We start from the raw sequence: 20173 nt of genomic DNA, 5'->3' as shown, positions 1-20173 counted from the left end.
GCTCCTGGATGTCCCCGGGCTGCATCGGCGCCTGACGGCCACGTCCAGGCGTCCGGCGGGCGGTGCGGGGGGCAGCGAACACCCAAACCGCGAGGAAACACCGAAAATCCCCCCCTTCCCCGCATCCCCGCTGCGGAGGCGCCAAACCCCGCCAGGAAGCGGGAGAACCTCTCCCGCCGCAGGACTCCCGGGCTCGGTGCACGCGTGGGGCGGCCCCGCCGGGGCAGGTCCGGCGGGCGCTGCGGCGCCCACACGCCGCCCCGCGCGTCACGTCGCCGTGCCCGTCACGCCGAGCGCCCTCCCCCGGCACCGGCTGCGGGGGCTTCCCGAGGCTGCAGCCCGCGGGCCCCCGCAGCCGGCGCGGAGCCGCGCGCGGGCGGACGGCGCCGGGCGCGTGGCGGGGACGGGGGGGGGCCGCGTCCTTCCCGGCAAATCAAAGGGAAAAACGGGGAGGGGGAGGTTGGAAAAAAAAAAAAAAGATGTAACCGGAGGAGCCGCCGAGCGGAGCCGCCTCTGCAGGATCGCGGCTCTCGTGCAGCCGCCTCCCCGCAGCGCCCGCCCGTGGATGAGGTGAGCCCGGGGTCCGGCCGCGGCGGAGCCGGGGGCGTCCCGAGCGCACCCCGCGGCCGGGATGCGGGTGGGATGGGGTTTGGAAGCGGGGGCAGGCGGCGGCCCGGGGCTGCAGCCGCTCCGTGTGCGGCCGCTCGTTGCGAGGGGTTAAAATGCACCTGGCAATAAAACTTGGCTCCGGCCGTGCTGCAAGCGCGGACGGCGCCGCCGGCTGCGGGAGAGCAGCCGCTGTTGCCATGGCCTTGGCAGATCTGCTCCGACCCCCGGAGCGGGGGCACGGGGCCCGGAGCGCGCGGCTGCCCCGAGCAGGGTCGTGCAGGTCCCTCCTCCCCGCAAGGGCTCCCCTTCCCGGGAACGTTTGCTGCCGGCGGGACGGAGCCGACGTGTCGCTCCGACACGTCCCCGCGGCGCCGGGGAACGCGGCGCGTGGGCGAGGGGTCGGTCGCCGAGGTCGGGCGCAGGTGACGGGGACGTTGCATAATCGCCTGTTCCTCAAGGTCTCCCCGGAGAGCGGCGGGGGCTCCCTGCGCCCCCAGCCCCTGTCCCTCCCGCTGCCCGACGGGTGCCGTTCACGGCGTCCTGCCGGGCCCGCCGCAAAGCCCTGAGCCCCCCGGCTCCCGGCAGGCTCGGGTCCATCTGCGGGATGCACTCCCAGCACTGGGAAAGGCTTCCCGACGCCTGGCTCCCCATAAAGCTGCTGCATTTCCCTCAGGGCTTGGAAATGAGGCACGAGAGGATAAATACGGCTGCTTGTCACCCAAAGCGGCCGTTTCACCTTCCTCTGGAGGGAAGTTTACTGAGGACTGAGCGGTGTGAAGGTTTTCTTGTGCTTATTGCAGATCGAGGCTTAAAACCTTGTTCTGCTGAAGGGTTTTCTCAGTGCTGTGGCTTCTCTGCTCTGCAGAGAGTGAGTGAACAGAAGAGGCTGGGGAGAGAAGAATAATATTTGCCTATAGCTCCGGAGGGTCGTGTGTCATCATTAATAGCCGTGAGCCCCGGAGGGAAGGGATTAGAGCTGAGCACATTATTATTGCCGTCCGGATTCCGGCTACGGCACCTCTGGAGTTCCTCACCGCGTCTCCGGCCCCTCTGCCCCAAGGATTTGTGTGGGATTTGCAGATACGAAGCCCCTGATGCTCCCCAGAGGCTCCGGGATAGGAGCGGCCGGGGGAGACGCCGCTTTCCCGGCCGCCGGCTCTTGGCTCGCTTGCTGGAGCCGCGTTCACCTTGGCTTCTCCCGCAGGGACAGGCTGGGCGCTGCTGGCAGCCACGTCTCCTTGTCCCCGGCCGTCACCGCAGGGCCGGTCCCTGGCACGGGGCAGGAGGGAGCGTTGGCCCCCGCAGCACCCCGGGGTGCTGGTTGGGGTGGGAGCCGTCGCCGCGGCACTGCGGGGGGCGGGGGGCGTTTGTCCCCCTCCATCCTGACACGTTGGATCTCATCCCGTTTTTCCGCAACCCTGGCACGGCGCCAGCGAGGCGCCCAGGCCCCGCGGCACCGCAGCCCAAAGTAGGTCAGGAAGTTGTTTTTCCCCAGCCCGGTTGTTGCCAGGCAGGAGCATCGAGGCGAGCGCTCCGCTCCGGCAGCGCGGGCTCAGGAGCTGCGACCCCGGATGCGGATGTGCCCCTTGGCTGGCCTCGGATCCATCCAGCTTCCCAAGCGAGATGTCGGGACATGGGGCTCTGTGCCGGCATCTCCAGGTGGCTCCGGTCCGGGTGGCGCCGGTGCCGGTGCCGGCCGGGCTGCGGCGGAGCAGGGACAAGGTGGTTTATATAACGCTCCCGGTGCCTGACTCATTGTTGTGCCTGCCGTTATGTAACCAGTGCCCAATTCCCACTTCCTGCTGGCGGAGCCGGGGGGAGGCCGGCGCGTTGCCATGGTAACCAGCAGCTCCGCAAAGTTCCTGCATCCCCGCGTGCCCCTCCGTGGCGCGGAGGAGCATCCTGCGCCGGCGGCTCCCGGCCGTGGGAGGTGGGAGACGGGCGCGAGGCCCCTCCGGGATGCTCCGGCTGCCTGCCGGGATGCTCCGGCTGCCTGCCGGGCCTCACATCCATTTGGGAGCACAGCGGAGAGAACCGGGGAGGAAAGCCGGGCCTTCCCAGGGCTTTATCCTCCGCCTCTCCTCTGTCTTGTCTGCACCGGTTCCCCCGCGCGCTCTGCCGGCAAAGCTCCTGCCGTCCTGAGGGGTGCATTCAAAGCAGTTGTTGGGGAGTTAAGTGGCGGCTCCCGGAGGCCTCACTGGGGTTGGGGTGTTTAATTCCCCTCGGGAAAGGCCGCTTCCTGCCCGGCCGCCCTGCAGGGATTCTGCGGTGGGGAGGCGCTGCCGCAGGTGCCGCCGGGGACGTCCCCATCCTCGTCCCCGTGCTGCTGCCGCGGGCGCAGCGCCGAGCAGCCCATCAGCATCAATAATTCACCCTGTTTGGCTTCCTTAATAATAAATGCCCACGAGCCGCCTGCCAGCGCGGGGGCCGCGCGGGTGCCCCCGGTGCCGCCAGCTCCACCGCTCAGCGGCGGCACCGGGGCAGAACCGAGCGGAGGGGCCCGCGGGGACCCCCTGCACCCCTCCCGAGGGGGGACCCTGCTCGGGCCGCCGCAGCCCAGGCAGGCTCCGTGTCCCCCCAGCTGCCCCAGCGCTCCCGCTGCGTTTTCACCCTCCGCTTGTGGAACGCCTGTAATTAAAACCTCCAATGCTGTCGCCCACAATTGCCACCTCTCACGGTTTGTATTGGTGCCTGTGACTGGAGGTCCCTATATATTTATTTATTGGCATCACTAATGCAGATCCCGGAGGCGGGTGGGAGTTTCTGGGGACCCGTGAGGCGGTGCCGGCCGCTCAGCCCGCTCGGCCTCTCGCCCGCTGCAGGGAGCACGATGCTGACCAGCATCGCTGACGGGCTGCTCTGCTGCCTGCTGGGCAAGGCGGCCAACGCCGTGGGGCCGCTCGACAGCCTCGAGTCCAGCAACGGCTACAGCTTCATGGAGGTGAAGCCGGGGAGGGTCCTGCGGGTGCGACACAGCGCGCCGGCCCGGCCGGCCGAGGAGGCGCCCGCGGAGGCGCCGGCCCGCGGCACCGTGCACTGCAAGCGCAAGATCACCGTGTACCGCAGCGGGCAGCTGGTCATCGAGAACCTGGGCGACGCCGTGCGCTCCGAGATCCTGCACTGCCACGGCGGCGCCGCCGAGCCCAACGGCACCGTGGAGCTGGAGCTCTCGGAGCCGGGCGGCCCCGCCGGCGCCCCGGGCCCTCGGGAAGCCGCCGGCGGCCCCGGCAAGCGCCGCAAGCGCAAGCCCAAGAAAGTCGTCAACATCGACTGCAAGAAGCAGATCACGAGCTGCAAGGGGACGCACAGCGACGTGGTGCTCTTCTTCATCCACGGCGTGGGCGGCTCGCTCGACATCTGGAAGGAGCAGCTGGACTTCTTCACCAAGCTGGGCTACGAAGTGGTGGCCCCCGACCTGGCCGGCCACGGCTGCAGCTCGGCCCCGCAGATCGCGGCCGCCTACACCTTCTACGCGCTGGCCGAGGACATGCGCGCCGTCTTCAAGCGCTTCGCCAAGAAGCGCAACATCCTCATCGGCCACTCGTACGGGTAAGGCGCGAGCCGCCTCCGCGAGCGGCGCAGCGAGCCCGGGGGACGGTTCTAGCTTTATCCCTCAGGTTTTATCGCCTCCCTCCTGTCGGGCCGGATCCGCTGGCTAATCCCAGCGCCCGGCTCTGCCCGCGACGGAGCAGGCAGCCCAGTGCCTATTAATAGCAAGTCAATTAAATGGAGACTAAGTGGAGCTGCCCTGGCGGCCGAGGAGCCCTTGCAGGAGCCCACGGCGGCCGCCGAGCCGGAGCCGGGCGGTGAGGGGATTAGCGGAGGGCAGGAAGGGATCCCGTGTCGGTCCGCGCGCGCCGGCAGCCTCTGCAGCGCTGCCTCTGCCCCGCAGCGTCTCCTTCTGCACCTTCCTGGCGCACGAGTACCCGGAGCTGGTGCACAAGGTGATCATGATCAACGGCGGCGGCCCCACGGCGCTGGAGCCGAGCCTGTGCTCCATCTTCAACATGCCCACGTGCGTGCTGCGCTGCCTCTCGCCCTGCCTCGCCTGGAGCTTCCTCAAGTGAGTGGCGGGCAGGGAGGCTGCACGGGCCGGCGGCACCGCGTCCCGCTCCCGGGAACACCGCGGCCGTCCCGCGGGAGGGCAGGGGAGCCCGCGTGGTGCTGCCCGTGCGGCTCTGTCCCCAGGGCCGGCTTCGCGCGCCAGGGCGCCAAGGAGAAGCAGCTGCTCAAGGAAGGCAACGCCTTCAACGTCTCCTCCTTCGTGCTGCGCGCCATGATGAGCGGCCAGTACTGGCCGGAGGGCGATGAGGTCTATCACGCCGAGCTCGCCGTGCCCGTGCTCCTGGTGCACGGCATGCACGACAAGTTCGTCCCCGTGGAGGAGGACCAGCGCATGGCCGAGGTGAGGACACGAACGGGCCCCGTGCGCGGTGCCGCGCGATGGGAGCTCACACCGGGCTCACACCGTGCGCTCGTCCCGCAGATCCTGCTCATCGCCTTCCTGAAGGTGATCGACGAGGGCAGCCACATGGTGATGATGGAGTGTCCCGAGACGGTGAACACGCTGCTCCACGAGTTCGTCCTGTGGGAGCCCGAGACGCCAGCCGCCGACGGGCAGGGGGAGAAGAAATAAGGCAGCGGGGAGCGGTGACCGGGCTGCTGCGATGGGAGGGACGTTGCGGAGCGCAGAGGGGTTTGCGAGCGCGGAGGCCGCCCCTTGCCGGGAGCGGAGCCGCTTTTCCCGCCTGGCTGCGGCCGGGCCGGCGTGGCCGGCGGCGGAGCACGGAGGCTCCTTGGGAAGTGGCTTCGGGCCGGCAGCAGGAGCGAGGCGGCCTCCCATTCCCGCCTGCCGAGGCGGGATGGCCGTCGTTAGAGCGTCTTCATCCTGTTTCGTCCTAGTGTTATTTGTTCTCATGCAGTGACCCCCCGTGGGGGCAGAGAGAGGAAGCTGCAGTGAAGCTGGTTCCACCCGGGGCCAAAGTGAGGGAGACGGGACCCCAGGAGCACCCGGACTCCTCGCAGCACCCACCCTCCCCGGGCCGGAGGTGCCGCTCCAGGATTGCTTTAGGGACGCCGACAGCTCCTGCAGCATTCCCAGCTGCTGGATTCGTCTCTGCAGCAGCCCCCGGGGAGCTGCCTGGTCCTGCTCGGGCTGCCCGCGGCCGCGAGGAGCTCGCGAGCGTCGTGCACGCGGCGTCAGCGGCCCAGCCGCCCTCCTGCCGGCGCCGGCCGGGCTGGTGGCTGCGGAGCGCGTCCCTGCGGCCGGGCCGGAGCCGCGGCAATGCCAGCGGGAGGCAGAGGGGACGACCTGCCCTGGGACATGGTGGCACCACGGGCACAGCCACCAAAGCTGAGCTCTCCCCCACGGTTCCCTGCACCGCGTTCCAGTCACCTCTCCAGCCTCTACCGCTGGGTCCCATCAAGGCGGCTGCGGCAGAGCCCCTCGTGTCCCATGTGGCCACAGTCCCCGCGAGGCCCCGGGCCTGTCCCGCTGCTCCAGCACCATCGGCTCACGGAGCAGCTCCCTCGGCCGGATCACACAGTGCCCCTGCCTTGAAATAGCCCCATTCCCCCAAAACCAACCGCCCACCCGCCCCGCTCTTGGCGGGATCCCTCCCCCTGGGGCCTCTCCTCCCTCTCCGGGGTGGCAGATGTCCCGGAGAGGTGCCCGTGTGCCGAGCGGGGCCCCTACCCCTCTGCGGATCCAGCTGCCCCCTTCCTTGTCGTGTTCCCCCACCGAAACCAAAGAAAGCACCAGGTGGAAACCTGCCCTCAGCTGGCGGCTCCTGCAGCCGGAGCCCCTTCCTTCCGAAGCAGAGTGTGGAAAGCCCAGGATGCAGGAGAGCCCGGGATGTGGGAGAACCAGGGACACAAGAGGACCCCTGTCTCCCCATGCCCGTCCCTGTGCAGGGAGGGCTCCTGCATCAGGCACCAAGAGCAGGGCCCTGCCCAGACCCCGACACCCCCCCGGCTCGAGGTGACTGTCCCTGCCCCACCGTGGGACGCGGCTCGAGTCCATCTGCTGCCACCGCGTCCGTGCCGCTTGTACCGACATTGCTTGTGCTCCGGCAGCGCCGCGCGCGCCGCCAGACACGCTGTGGTAGTGCCATTTCATACAGTAAAACCATCCTATATTCTCCGCCGTGTCCCCCTCGATTACGGATGTGCCATGTGGACCCATCTCCGTCCCCGAGCACCATGGCCCGTGGCTCTGTCCCTGTCTCCATGCACTGAGGATGCACCAGGACATACGGGGCTCTGGTTTTCCAGAGCGGGGAACCGAAGCCAGAAAGCAGCTACTGGAAGCTTCGTTTTTTTTAGTGAAGTATGCCGGTAGGGATTGATTTCTCACCATAGTGAAAAGCTAGAACTTTAGTGAACGTTTGCAGCATAAAACACAGTGAGCGGAGGGCAGCAGCGCCAGCGCAGCCCCGCGCAGGGCGCCGAGCGGCCGCCCCGGCGCCAGCAGCTCCTCCGGGAGGCGGCTCCGGCCTCCCGCCGTCCCGCGGCCTCCGCACGGGAACGGGGCTCGGCCGGGAAGCGCGCGGCATCCTGGGAGCGGCGGCAGCGGGGCCGGCCCGGTGGCCGCCGGGGCACGGGAGAGTGACCCCCCCCCCCGCCCCGTTATCGGCGCGGGGCAGCGGAGGCGCCGCGGGGCCGCCCCGGTGCTCGCCGGCTGTCGGGGCGCGGGGCCGCGTCCCCCGGGGCCCCCCGTTGCCGCCGCTCCGTTTTCCTGCTCGCTCCGTGTCCATCTGGCGGCCTCGGAGCCTCCGCTCCCGCGGGGGTTACGGTTTCGGCGAGGACGAAGCCCCGAGCAGAGGGAAGGGGAGGCGCCCGCGGCGCCCCCAGCCGCTCCGGGGCAGCGGGGGAAGGAGCGGGCGCTGCCGCGGGGCCAGCCCGGGCGCGGCGGCTCTGCCCGTCCCGCTGCCCGCGGCTCCCGCGGCTCCGGGTCCGCGCGGCCGGGATCGCTGGGCCCCAGGGACGGGCTGGAAACGGCAGGAGCTGCCCCCGCTGCAGCCCGGGCTGCCGAGCGCGGCCCGGCCCGAAGCGCCTCCTCGCTGCAGCCCGGCTGAGCCCTCGTGCCGCCTTTTGACGGCTTCGCGTTTCCGTGATGAAACCGAAATCAACCCACGCTGGTGCCAGGGCTCCGCTTCCCCCGTGTTCCACCATGGATCTCTGTCTGAGGGAGGGATTAAACTGCAGCCCCGGGGGTCGGGGCACAGGAGGCCGGCGATGGGTTCTCACTTTCTGGCCGTGGCCCCTGCTCAGGAGAGGGACGGGGATGCTGAAGTGCCTTCCTGGGGCTCTCGAAACAGCAGCTGGGGCCTCGGCACCCTGGCTCGACGTAGCACGTGTGCGCGGCTGCCTCTCCATCCCGCATCGTGCAAAACCCCGTCCTTGATTTGGGGAACGTGGGGTTTTTACACCCTTGAATCCCTTCGCAGGCAGGGGGTGGGGACAGAGAGTCCCCTGGGTCCCTTGTGCAGATTTTGTCCCCTCCTGCGGCCGGGGAAGAAGCAGCGCCGGATCCTTTGTGCTCTGCTGAGCCCGCGGGGCGGGGGGGGCGCCGCTATTTACGGCTGAGGGCAGCGGCTGGCAGCGAAACGCGGAGCGCGGTGTCCTCGAAGCGGGGACGGATCGATCGTCACTCCCGCGCTCGGGACAAACCGCCCGCCCTTCCCCCGCATCGCCCGGGGGGGGATTCGGAGGCGGCGCCGCGGGGCTCCGAGCACCGGCAGCTCCTCACGCCCCCCCCCCCCCGCTAATTAATCTTTCTCGGGCTGGAGAGCATTGGGTGTCAATTCCCCTAACGCGGTGCCGGAGATGCGGGGAGGTTCATTAGCACCGCAGAGGAGCTCTGCAAACCGGCTACTGCTGCGGAGAGCGGGGGGCGGCCCCGCGGGACCCCCCACCTGCCCCCGCTCCGCCTGTCTTGGCCCCTGGTGCAACCGGAGCCGGAGACCGGCTGCAAAGGGCATGAAAGGAGGCTCTGAGATGTGGGGCAGAGCCACGAGGGCAGCTCCCGCGGGGATCCAGCAGCCTCCATCCCGTGGGGAGCCTCAAGGGACCCGAGCCGGTGCTTTGCGGCTGCTTGAAAACAAAGCTGGGAGGGCGGCAGGGGGCTGGGAGAGGAGCTGTGCTTCCTAATACAGCAACAGCAGATGTAATTCTATTACCTTGATTTATTGATTGCACTTAGAGCAATTCCTGGCTCTCAGCCCCTCACCTGGTGGACGCGGGAGCTGGCGCAGAGGCAGCCACTGAAGCAGCCCTGGGAGCTCTGGTTTGACTCTGGAGCAGCCGGGTGCCACCCCCGTCACCCTCACGGGCTGCACTGGGAGTTGGTCCCCTGGTGAGGGAGCAGGAGCTGAGGGCCTCTGCTCTGCAGAGCCCTGTGCTGAAGCTGCCGGGAGGCTGACAGGGAAGAGCTCAGCTCCGTCGGGATGGGCCCTGCTCCAGGCACACGGATGGTGCTGGGTTTGCAGTGGCTGCAGGAGGATTCAGCCCTGGTGGGATGTCCTGGCTGCTCCTTAGGCCCTTGGGGTGCAGGGCAGGGCACAAGGCAGGTCGGTTTGGGCTCAGAGAGGCCCTGCCAGGTGTTTCCCTTTCTTCAGAGAAGCAGGAAAATGACGTTGCTCTTCACTGCCTCCAGACACATCGAAGCACGGAGGGGATAGGCCTGGCTTTGGAGAGCTGGAAGCGAGTGAGACCACTGCATTCGGAGGCAGGAGAACAGGGCACCCCTGGCAGTGTACCTGGCAGCACCAGGCCCAGGATCGCGACTTTTCCCTGTGCCAGAAATGTGGAGAGGAGAAAAGATCCCTTGCGCAGGCAAGGGCAGTGGCCGGAGCCACGTGCTGAGCAGGAGCGTGCGAGCCGGAGCGCAGAGCAGCCCCTGCATCACCCCTAGGCTCCCAGTGGGAACAGCAGCTCCCCGGGCTCCAGGTGGGCAGGAGGCTCCGAGCTCGTTAACCTCGTGGTGGCTGCAGCACAGCCGGACACCCCTGCCCCCAAGCCCAGCTCCAGCTGCTCTGTGCATTCCCAGCAGGGATCCAGCACCGGGACCGCTTCTGTGCTGTGCAGGGGGCTCTCTTGGCCCTTCTCTGCCCAGCTCAGGGCTCAGGAGGCAGCGGGGCTGGAGGGATGCCCGTGGAGCGGGAGGGAGGTATGGGATCAGAGGGCTGATTTCATGGCTTGAGGAACGCTTGCGGAGCTGAAGGGATGTGCGCCGGGTGGGAGGGATGCTTGTGGAGTTGGAAGGATGCTGTTGGGCTGGGAAGGGGGCTCAGGATGCTCCTGGAGCAGGAGGGATGTGTGCAGGGTGGGAGAGCTGCTCGCAGAGCCAGGGATGCGTGTGGAGCCGGGGATGTTCGCAGAGCTGGAGGATGCTCGCAAAGTCAGGAATGCTCATGGAGCTGGAGGATGCTCACGGAGCCAGGGCTGCTCATGGAGCTGGAGGATGCTTGTGGAGCTGGAGGATGCTCACAGAGCCGGGGATGCTCACAATGCTGGAGGATGCTTGCGGAGCTGGGGATGCTCATGGAGGCAGGGATGCTCGCGGAGCTGGGGATGCTCATGGAGGCAGGGATGCTCGCGGAGCTGGAGGATGCTCGCGGAGCTGGGGATGCTCAGGGAGGCAGGGATGCTCGCGGAGCTGGAGGATGCTCACAGAGCTAGGGATGCTCGCAATGCTGGAGGATGCTCGCGGAGCTGGGGATGCTCATGGAGGCAGGGATGCTCACGGAGCTGGAGGATGCTCACAGAGCCGGGGCTGCTGACGGGGCGGGAGGCGGCGCGGGGGGAGGGCTGCGGCGGCCGCCCGGGCAGCTCTCGCTCCATGACATCACCGCGCGGCGGCCTCGGGGGAGCGGGCAGGGGGTGGGGGCCGGCGCGGCGGCAGCGGCAGCGGCACCGGCGCAGCAGCCGTGCGGGAGGCCCGGCCGCGCGGGGCATGCTCCCCGAGCACAAGTATGACCGCTTTCGCAACGCCGCGCTGACGCCGCCGCCCGCCTCGCGCCACCCGCCCGCCGCCCCCATGCCGTCGCCGGGCCCCTCGCCGGCCGCCGCCGCGGCCCTGGCCCCGCCGTGCCCCGCGCTGGGCGAGGAGCCCGAGCCCGGCACCACCTTCTGCACGCTCATCCCCCGCATGCCCCAGTGGAAGTTCTCCGGCCCCACGGGCTTCCTGAGCCGCAGCCCCTCGGGCTCCAGCAAGGAGCTGGCGGCGCCGGGCAAGGCGGGGGGCCCCGCGGAGCCGGGGGCGCCGCCGTCGGGGCTGGCCGCGATGCTCAGCGCCTGCGAGCCCGTGTGCGCGGCGCCCTGCTCGCTGCAGGTGATGAGCCGGCTGCGCGGCGCGGGGGCCGCCCGCAAGGCTGCCCGCCTCGAGGGGGTCAAGGCGGCGGGTGACGAGTGGAGCCGCAAGGGCAGCTTCATCAGCAAACCGGCGCAGGGCTGGCTCCACCCTGACGAGCGCGTGCTGGGACCCGGCGTCTCCTACATCGTCCGGGTGAGTCCTGCGGCCACCGTGGCCCCGCGCGGAGCCCCCAACGCGGGCGGTCCTGGGAATGGGGTCTCCAGTCTCCCCCAGCTCCATCCTTGGAGTGGGGCTGCAGGCACCAGGGCCGCTGCAGACTGCGATGCGGCCGCTCGCCTGGCGATGGAGCAGCCCTGCCTGTGCATCGCAGGTCAGGGGGATGCTCAGCTCCGGGGAGACGCTCGGGTCAGGGGGATGCTCAGAGCTGGGGAGATGCTCCGGGCCAGGGATGGTCCGCTGGGATGTGCTGGCTCCGCAGTGTCTCGCTTTCCCTCCAGCCCAAGGGCCTTCTATGCGCAGGCCCTTCTCCAGGAGCCAGGCTTAGGGGCGGCTCCAGGGGCTGCTGTTTGAGCAGATGAGTTTGCCAGCTCTGGGCACCATCTGGGGTCATGACGGAGCCTCCCCGGTGGAGCCGGGTGTTTTGGGGAGATGAGGGAGCTCAGTCCTAGGCCCCTCGTCCGGCTGAGCCGCCTGCCGTCTCCCGCAGTACATGGGCTGCATCGAGGTGCTGCGCTCCATGCGCTCCCTGGACTTCAACACCCGCACGCAGGTCACCAGGTAGGGCCCAGGGTGCCCAAGGCCGCCGCGGTCCCGGGGCTGCGGGAGCCGCATCCGTCCCGTCCCTGCGGAGAGCTGAGCCTGGGCCATGGTGCTGAGCTGGGGCCAGGCTGGGCTCCAGGGACCCCCTGTGCCAGGGATGGGGCTGTGGTTGGGGACCCCCGAGCGCCGCGCTGGGGATGGGGCTGTGGTCCGGGGAGAGCAATGCACTGTGGCAGGGATGGGACTGTGCGCCGGCAGCCCCGTGCTGAGCTGGGAACGGGGCTGTGGTCGGGAGACGCGCTGGGGACGCGGCCAAGGGCACCTGCCACCAACGGGTCAATGGCAGAAAGGGGAGGAGGGAGCAGGGAGGTGGCTGGGCCGGGCTGCTCCCCGCGGTGGCACCGGGGCCGGCAGGGCCGGTGCGGCTGTGCCAGGGGTGGTAACCCCGGCGCGGTGGCCGCAGGGAGGCCATCAACAGGCTCTACGAGGCGGTGCCGGGCGTCAAGGGCGTCTGGAAGAAGAAGGTGAGTGTCCGGGCAGCCGGGCTGCTTCCCGGGAATGGGGCTGCTTCCTGAGACTGAGCCTGGCACCTCACAGGCCCCCAACAAGGCACTCGTCTCCATCCTGGGCAAGAGCAACCTCCGCTTTGCCGGCATGAGCATCGCTGTCAACATCTCTGTGGACGGCCTCAACCTCACGGTGCCGACCACGCGCCAGGTGAGCGCGGCCCGCGCGGCGTCCCTGGCCCCGTGCGCCCGTGCGCTCACCCCGCTGCTCCGCAGATCATCGCCAACCACCACATGCAGTCCATCTCCTTCGCCTCCGGCGGGGACACGGTGAGCGCCCGCGGCACGCAGCGCTGGGAGCCCCCGGGCGGCCCCTGCCCTGAGCGCCCCGCTCTGCCCCCAGGACACCACCGACTACGTGGCCTACGTGGCCAAGGACCCCATCAACCAGAGAGGTGACGCTCCCGGCTGCGGGGCAACGCGGAGCGGGAGGAAGGCTCGGGGAGGGCGCGGGGCTGGGGCAGCTCTGGAGCCGCCTGTCCAGCCGCCCATCCGTGTGTCTGCAGCCTGCCACATCCTGGAGTGCTGCGAGGGGCTGGCGCAGAGCGTCATCACCACCGTGGGCCAGGCCTTCGAGCTGCGCTTCAAGCAGTACCTGCACAGCCCGCCCAGGGCCGTGGTGCCGCCAGACAGGTAGGAGGGGACGGCGGCGCTCCCACGTGCCCGGCGCTCCCGCGGGGCTGGAGCTGCCCGGGATGTCCCTGCGCAGGGCGCTGGGTGCGGAGGAGTCGGCGTGGGGGGCGGATGAGGACAGCGCCGAGCACGACTACTACAACAGCATCCCGGGCAAGGAGCCGCCGCCGGGGGGGCTCGTCGACTCCCGCCTGCGGCCCGGTCCCGGCCGCACCCCCCTCAGCGCCCAGGTGACCCAGGGACCCTGTCCCCATCCCGTCCCCATCCCGTCCCCATCCCGCCCCAGCTGGCACTGCGGACACCCCGCTCTGCTCCCTCTGCAGGGCGACTTTTCCCCCCGGCGGGAGCCCGTCCAGGCGGGAGCAGCCTGGGAGATGGAGGCCGGTGGGTGCCGGGGACGCGGGGGCTGCGGGGGAGCAGAGGGGCGGCGCTAACGCCCGTCCCGCAGCCCGTCCCGGTGACGGTTACCTGCAGGCGGACGGGCAGGCGCCGGCGCCACGAGACTACGAGGAGCACATGTACGTGAACACGCAGAGCCTGGAGGGCCGCGCCGCCCCGGACAGCCCCAAGAAGGATCTCTTCGACATGCGTGAGCTCGGCGCCGGCACGGGGGGGCTGCGGCGTCGCGGCCACCGGGACGTCCCTGCGTGGGACCTGCTGCCGCGGTGACACCCGGGGCTCCCTCCCGCAGGGCCCTTCGAGGATGCGCTCAAGCTCCACGAGTGCATGGCGGGCGCTGGCCCGTCCTTGGAGGACCGGTGGCCAAGCCCTCCCACCCGCAAGGCCCCGGTGGCCCCCACGGAGGAGCAGCTCCGGCGGGAGCCCTGGTACCACGGGAAGATGAGCCGGCGGGATGCCGAGAAGCTGCTGCAGATGGACGGGGACTTCCTGGTGAGGGACAGCATCACTAACCCGGGGCAGTACGTGCTGACCGGGATGCAGGGCGGGCAGCCCCGGCACCTGCTGCTGGTGGACCCCGAGGGAGTGGTAAGCACCGGTCGCGGGACAGGGACGAGGTGAGGATGGGACGGGGTGCGGATGGGACGGGGTGAGGATGGGACGGGGTGTGGATGGGATGGGATGGGGTGCGGATGGGTCAGGAGCTGCGGATGGGACGGGATGCGGATGGGATGGGGTGTGGATGGGATGGGACGGGGTGCAGATGGGTCAGGAGCTGCGGATGGGATGGGGTGTGGATGGGATGGGATGGGATGCGGATGGGTCAGGAGTTGCAGATGGGCGCTGCACCATGGAGGCTCCCGGGGTCTTAGGAGCCTGTGTGGCCCCCATGCCTGCAGGTGCGGACCAAGGACGTGCTGTTCGAGAGCATCAGCCACCTCATCGGCCATCACCGACAGCACCAGCAGCCCATCGTGGCGGCTGAGAGCGAGCTGCACCTGCGCCAGGTGGTCCGCAGGAAGCCGTGACGCCGCAGCCCCCCGCGCCACCGTGTCCTGCCGTCCCTCCAGCCCCGCTCCTGCTGCCCCCGGCCCCACGTCCTCTCGTCTCCCCGTCCCGGCACCGACCCAGCAGCACCGCGGTGTCTGTGCTGACGAAGCGGTGCCGGGATGGGGCAGCACCCGGGCGCAGGCAGCGATCAGGGCTGGCTTGTGGCTGTCCCCGGGCGCTGCGCTGCCAGCGGACGGTGCACGGGGGGCCAGGCAGTGCCTCCCCGGACGCCTGGGCCCTGCGCCCGGCTGCCCTGGCAGAGGCGCCCGGCAGCCTCGGAGGCAGCAGCGCCTCTCCAGGCTGCATCCCCCACGCTCCCTCCCTTTCTGCCCGGCTCGGCTCTGCTCCCGCCGGGATCCATAGCCATGCAAAGGTGGCCAGGACGTGGCCAGACGGCGGCAGCAGCAGACGGGTTTTGGTTCCCGCGGCTGGTTTGCTAAACATTTCTAATTAAACCTGGAAACGAGCAAGCTGGCCCTGACCCTTCGTTCACTACCAGGGCACTGGGCCAGGCACCGCGACGGCTCTTTCATTGCTGCCTGCCCTGTTGCAGCCCAAACCCAACACCAGGCTCCTGCCAGGTTGCCTCTGTGCTGCTCCATGAGCTCCCAACCCTGCGTCCACTGCCCGGCTCAGCCTCCCCTGGTCTGTGTGGGGTGAGTCAAGGAGTGGAACCAGCTAAAAGATTCCGTACTGAAGTCATTTTCCATCGGTACCTGCCAGGTAGCTGGCAAAGCCGGTGGCAGCATTGGGCACACGGTGACACGGGGAGCCGTGGGAGCCCCGGCCGCTGCCGCAGGTGCAGGGCAGGTTCCTGCGTGGGGAGCAGCCCCAGAGCAGTTCACACAAACATAAGGTCCTTGTCAAGCCTAGACTGCCCGTGAGCGATGCAGCCGGAGCGCCGGCTCCTGGGATGCTCCGAGCTCGCATCAAACTGCTCTGCCACCTGCCTTCGCTCCGGCATGGGGTCACGCGGGGCCAGGATTTGGCAGTGGCACTGGGAACGGCAGAGAAATGGCGGAGAAGAGGCTGGCGGTGCACAGGTGCCAGAACAGCCGGCGGCAGTAGCTGCGTTTGCGCTAGCAACCTGTAGGCTCCAGAGTTAACACCAGACTGAGGGGGAGGAAGCAACTCCCACCTCTCGAGATGCTCTTTCAGCCCATCTGAAGACAGACAAGAGGAGATGTTTTTGCCTCAGCAGATGACTGCAGGAAAAACACATCGTGCCCTGCTATCCTGGTGCCTCGGGCTTGTGCCAACTGCCTGACCCCTCAGCAATGCACGGAACCCCCTGGCAGTGAAAGGTTCGTGGAAGGGGGCATCTCAGAGGTTAATTTTTGAGGAGTATCATGAAGGCAAAGAACAAGCTGGGGAAGGAAAGCTCTGTGGGCCCCCATTCCCGTGTGCTCAGCTACATACGAGCCACCCGAGCAGCCCTGGGGTCCCAGCACCTGGGCCCTCTGCCTGGGCACAGCTGCCGTTCCCAGCAGGAAACTCCCTGGCAGCCGGCGCTCCTTGAAAGGAGCTGCTCCCGCTCCCTCCTTCCCGGCCTCTGCCGAGCTCCGGCCACAGCATCCGCAGGCGGCTCCGGAGGCCGCAGCATCATCCTGACCTTGGCCTGCTCAGTGCCCCACTGTGGCCCCCAGCCTCGGCAGGGAAAGGCACCGCCTGCAGCTGGGGGGGTCCAAGCCCGGAGCCCGGCCCGGTGCTAATCCCACTACTCCCGGGCTGATGTGCTGCATCCCGCCCACTTGTGGCCCGTCACTCCCTGGAGCAGTGCTGGAGGTGGAGGCACTGGCAGCCCCCGGCTGGGCTATGATGTTCCCAGCCCTGCGGCAGCCGCAAGAACCCAGACCCGCCGCCCTGCGCAGAGCACGGGCGAGCTCAGCACAGGCCACAGGCACCTGCAGCCCCCGCTGCTGCCTTGCTGGCCAGGGCCCAGTGTGCGGGCGGCAGCGCTGGCCCCGCTCCAGCGCCTGGATTATCTCGGGGAACTCAACCATTTCTGCTCCTTATTTACCTCCTGAGCACAGGGTGGAGTGTGGCAAACACAGCCCCAGCGATCACTGGCCTGTTTGCCTCCGGCCGCTTCCTCCTTCCCTTGTTCCCACCACCCACACCCAGCGCCTTGTGCTGCAGAGGGGCTACAGTTTGGGGGCACTGGAGGTGGCTCCGCACCCCAAACCCTCCCAGGATCCTGACTGTTTTTCTGGAGCCTGGGCCGGGCTCTTGGAGTGCTGCTCCGCCCGGCAGGGTGAGCAGCCCAGACACCCCAACACTGCGGAGCAGCAAGTGATGCCGAAACCAGACGGTGCAGGAGCAACCCTGGCACTGTGGCCTGGTCTGGTGAGGGGAGCGGCTGCTTGCGTGGAGCAGCCGGCCTCTCGCAGCCCCACAGGGACCCAAGTCTCGGGCTGCTGCCACTACTGGGGTCCCCCGCCCGGGCCGGCACCGACTGGGCCGCACCCTGCGTGGGGCCGGACCCACCCGGGGCTGGTCCCGGCCCCGCCGCTCCCTGCCCCGACACGGGCGGCTCAGAGCGGAGCCGGAGCGGGCTCGGCGGGAGGGGACCGCGCTCCGCCGGAGGGGCCGCTGCCCCCTGCCTCGGCCCCCGGCGGGGACCCGCTGCCCGCCCCGTCGGGGGCTCCCGGCTGCGGGGCAGAGCGGCAGCTCCGCGGAGTGGCAGCTTGGCTCGGCTCGGGCCAGGCTCGGCTCGGCTCGGCTTGGCCCGGCTCGGCCCGGCGCAGCGGGCGCGGGCGGAAAGCGGGGGCGCCGCGCTCGGAGGAATACGGCGGCGCGGCCGTATAAAAGGCGCGGCCCGAGCGCCGCCCGCAGCGGCGGCGGCGGCGGCGGCTGCGCGACAGGTGCGCGGGGCGGCGGCGGCGGCGGCGGCGGCGGCGGCGGCGGCGGCGGCGGCGGCGGCGGCGGCGGCGGCGGCTCCCGGGACCGCGCGCGCCGGGTCGGGCTCGGGCACCGCGGCCGCCCCGTCCCGTCCCCGTCCCGTCCCCGCGGGCACCGGGGGCGGCGCGGCCGGGCGGGTCCCCTCGGGGCGGGCGGCTTCTTCCCTCCCCCGTGGCGGGTCCGGATGCCCCTCGGGGCGGGCGGGTCCCGGGGCGGGCGGGTCTCTCTTGCCCGGTGCCTCGCGGTGGCGGCCGTCTTCCCTCGGGACGGCAGAGCCGTGTTCCGGTGTCCCTCGGTGCGGCCGTTCCTCCTGGGCTGGCGGATCCCGATCACCGGGGCTCCGCGGTTCCGCTGGGACCCGGTTCCCCGCGGTGCGGCCACTGCCGCCTCCCCTCCCCGGGCCGGCTGGTCCCACTGCCCTGTGGTGCTGCCGGTTTCCTCCCTCCCCAGGCCAGTGGGTGCCCGTGCATTGCTGCATCCCCTGGCGCCAGCGCGGCAGTTCCTAACCCTCCCAATCCCTCAGGACTAGCGGGTGACGGTCGCCGGTGACGGAGCTGCCCGCGGGTCTCTTGCAGCTGGCAGCACCATGTGGCTCTTAGAGCGGCTCCGCGGGGCGGCAGAGAACGGCCGGAGTGCGGGGCCGGAGGAGCCACAACGGGGCGCCCGCTACAGCAACGTGCTCACCCCTGACAAGATCCCCGACTTCTTCATCCCGCCCAAACTGAGCGCAGCGCCCGCAGAGGCTGAAGGCCCCGAGCCCCCTGCACCAGCCACCCTGGGCGCCTCGGCCTCGGAGCAGGACCTGGCGGGACGCCGGCCCCCGCGCAGCCCCCGGGCGCCCAGCCGCCCCCGCGCCCGCCCCGCCGCCCGCCACGTCATCCAGGTGGAGAGCGCCGAGGACTGGGCGCCCAACGAGCTGGGCACCAACGCGGACCCGCAGGCGCAGACGGCCATGTCGCTGCCGTACGTGCCCAAGGCGCAGACCTCGTATGGCTTTGCCACGCTGATGGAGAGCCCCCACACGCGCCGTAAGGAGTCGCTCTTCCACAGCGAGCACGGCAGCCTGTGCCCCTCACCCGCGACCTCGCCAGGCACCCAGCGCCGTGCCAGGCCCGAGGGCGAGGGTGGCCCGCGGGCACCCACCGACCTGGGTGCTGCCCTCATGCACCCTGGGCGCTACTTCAGCGGTGGCGAGAGCGACACGTGCTCCTCAGCTGAGTCGTCGCCCTTCGGCTCCCCGCTGCTCTCCCGCTCCGTCTCCCTGCTCAAGATCTTCGGCCAGGAGAGCCAGGCCAAGGTGGTGAAGCTGAAGCACTCGGTGGCCCGCAACAGCTCGCTGTCCACCGACGACAGCTCGGCCGACACGAGCCCCAGCGCGCAGCGCCGCGCACGCAGCGCCCCGGCCGGGCCCGCGGCCGCCGCGCCGCCCAGCCCGCGGGAGCACCGCGTGTGCCTGGCGCGCGGGGGCAGCCTGCGCCTGGCCGCCGACTACGACGCGCGGCGCGCGCGGCTGCGCGTGCGCCTGCTCTGCGCCGAGGAGCTGGGCGAGGGCCCGGCCGAGCCGCGCGGCGTCAACTGCTGCGTCTCGCTGTGCCTCACGCCCGGCAAGCTGCAGAAGCAGCGCAGCACCATCGTCAAGAACAGCCGCAACCCCGTCTTCAACGAGGACTTCTTCTTCGACGGGCTGGGCCCAGGCCATGCCAGGAAGATGGCCCTGAAGCTCAAAGTGGTCAACAAGGGCAGTAGCCTCAAGCGCGACACGCTGCTGGGCGAGACGGAGCTGCCGCTCACCACCCTCTTGCCCTCCCTGTAGGCCGGGGGGCTGCGTCCCGGGGCCGTGGTGGCCCTGCAGCCTTCCCGCTCCCGTCCCGGCACAGAGGCCGCTGCCTCCAGGCTCTCCCTGCCCCGGGGCCGGCTGTGGGGCTGCTCCGCTGCAGTCTGGGTGCTGCCTCACCGAGCCCGCTGCCCAGACGGGTTCTGGCGAAGGCAGTTTCCAGCACTGTCACCCTGGCCCCAGCACAGGCAGAGGCTCCCGTAAGAGCCCCTGCGCAGAGGGGTGAAGCTGACCCTGGTCTTCCAGAGCTGTTCCTGGCTCCTGCCTGGTCCGATCCCGCAGGATCGTGCTGAGACAAGGCGGCTCCCGGCGGCTCCGGGTGCCCCTGGAAGGGTGATGCCAGGGTGGTTGCTCCAGGCTCCTCTTCCCTGCGTCCTCTTCCCACCCAGGGCTGTGGGGCTGCCCGTGGTGGGGGCTGCCGGCTCCTGCCCCCTCCCATCACTGCTCAGCCCGTCCCAGCCAGCAAACGCCGGGAGGGAGAGGGCAGGCGGGAGATGCTTGTGCGGGTGGAAACTTGGGCACGTTGTTGTCGTCGTTTGCTGTGGTGTGACCCATTGCATCGGGCTCGTGCATGCTCCCGGGGGGCAGAGCCGGGGCACTGCTGCCCCCGCGCCCCCTCCGCTGCTGGCGGTTGATGTTCCCTCCTCGTCCTTCGCAGCAGATGGCACATTTCGGTGTTGGCTATTTATATCCGAGGCTGATCTTTCCCAGCGTGTCTCACGTCTGTCTGTAACCGCGTGCAGGGCGCTGGCGGCGCGGGCCGGGGACGCGGCGCGATGGCGGCTGGGGAGACCCCGCGGGGGAACCGGCCCCGGCTCCTCCGGAGAGCAGCGAGGGCGGCCGTGTCCCCTCCGGCCACCGCCGCGTGGGAGGACAGACGGACGGACACGTCCCTGTCCCCATGAGCGCGGCCTGGCTGGGCCTTCCCCTGCCATCCCCCACTCTTTTCTAATGTTCCTGCTTTGATATTTCTGTGGCTGGATTTGATGATGTATTTTTGGAGTGGATAATATATATATCATATATATATTAATGTTTGTTTACAGATGCCTTTCTAGTGCAATAAAGTCCTTTCTAAAACAGCTGCAGCGGGTGCTCCCTGTTGCC

General features: G+C 69.8%; 3 protein-coding genes across 3 annotated transcripts; all 3 read left to right on the top strand.

The window, feature by feature from the left end:
- Window positions 1-542: 542 nt before the first annotated feature.
- On the top strand, window positions 543-5659 carry ABHD8 (abhydrolase domain containing 8). Its single transcript, XM_088535714.1, has 5 exons — window positions 543-570; window positions 3432-4158; window positions 4502-4672; window positions 4798-5014; window positions 5096-5659. Exons 2-5 carry the CDS (start codon window positions 3440-3442, stop codon window positions 5243-5245), a joined length of 1257 nt encoding a protein of 418 aa, XP_088391840.1. The 5' UTR covers window positions 543-570; window positions 3432-3439; the 3' UTR covers window positions 5246-5659.
- Window positions 5660-10450: 4791 nt separating this feature from the next.
- Window positions 10451-14315, top strand: SHC2 (SHC adaptor protein 2). The gene is made up of 12 exons (XM_088535747.1): window positions 10451-11116; window positions 11631-11701; window positions 12147-12207; window positions 12281-12400; window positions 12466-12519; window positions 12593-12644; window positions 12756-12882; window positions 12959-13139; window positions 13206-13266; window positions 13331-13471; window positions 13574-13869; window positions 14181-14315. Exons 1-12 carry the CDS (start codon window positions 10451-10453, stop codon window positions 14307-14309), a joined length of 1959 nt encoding a protein of 652 aa, XP_088391873.1. The 3' UTR covers window positions 14310-14315.
- A 2859-nt stretch (window positions 14316-17174) lies between these two features.
- On the top strand, window positions 17175-19045 carry C2CD4C (C2 calcium dependent domain containing 4C). Its single transcript, XM_088535733.1, has 2 exons — window positions 17175-17195; window positions 17808-19045. Exon 2 carries the CDS (start codon window positions 17819-17821, stop codon window positions 19043-19045), a length of 1227 nt encoding a protein of 408 aa, XP_088391859.1. The 5' UTR covers window positions 17175-17195; window positions 17808-17818.
- Window positions 19046-20173: the final 1128 nt, after the last annotated feature.

Source organism: Tinamus guttatus, unplaced genomic scaffold, assembly GCF_059628265.1.
Source record: "Tinamus guttatus ecotype Peru unplaced genomic scaffold, ASM5962826v1 Tinamus_guttatus_pri_ptg000643l, whole genome shotgun sequence".
Lineage (NCBI taxonomy): Eukaryota > Metazoa > Chordata > Aves > Tinamiformes > Tinamidae > Tinamus > Tinamus guttatus.
The sequence above is the reverse complement of the archived record's forward strand: the minus strand, read 5'-3'. Positions and strand labels throughout refer to the sequence as shown.

Coding starts and splice junctions, on each gene's coding strand:
- ABHD8 (XM_088535714.1), top strand. CDS start 3,440: ATGCTGACCAGCATCGCTGACGGGCTGCTCTGCTGCCTGCTGGGCAAG. Junction 4,673..4,797: donor CTCGCCTGGAGCTTCCTCAA/GTGAGTGGCGGG, acceptor CTCTGTCCCCAG/GGCCGGCTTCGCGCGCCAGG. Junction 5,015..5,095: donor AGGACCAGCGCATGGCCGAG/GTGAGGACACGA, acceptor CTCGTCCCGCAG/ATCCTGCTCATCGCCTTCCT.
- SHC2 (XM_088535747.1), top strand. CDS start 10,451: ATGACATCACCGCGCGGCGGCCTCGGGGGAGCGGGCAGGGGGTGGGGG. Junction 12,883..12,958: donor GCCGTGGTGCCGCCAGACAG/GTAGGAGGGGAC, acceptor GTCCCTGCGCAG/GGCGCTGGGTGCGGAGGAGT. Junction 13,870..14,180: donor TGGTGGACCCCGAGGGAGTG/GTAAGCACCGGT, acceptor CCATGCCTGCAG/GTGCGGACCAAGGACGTGCT.
- C2CD4C (XM_088535733.1), top strand. CDS start 17,819: ATGTGGCTCTTAGAGCGGCTCCGCGGGGCGGCAGAGAACGGCCGGAGT.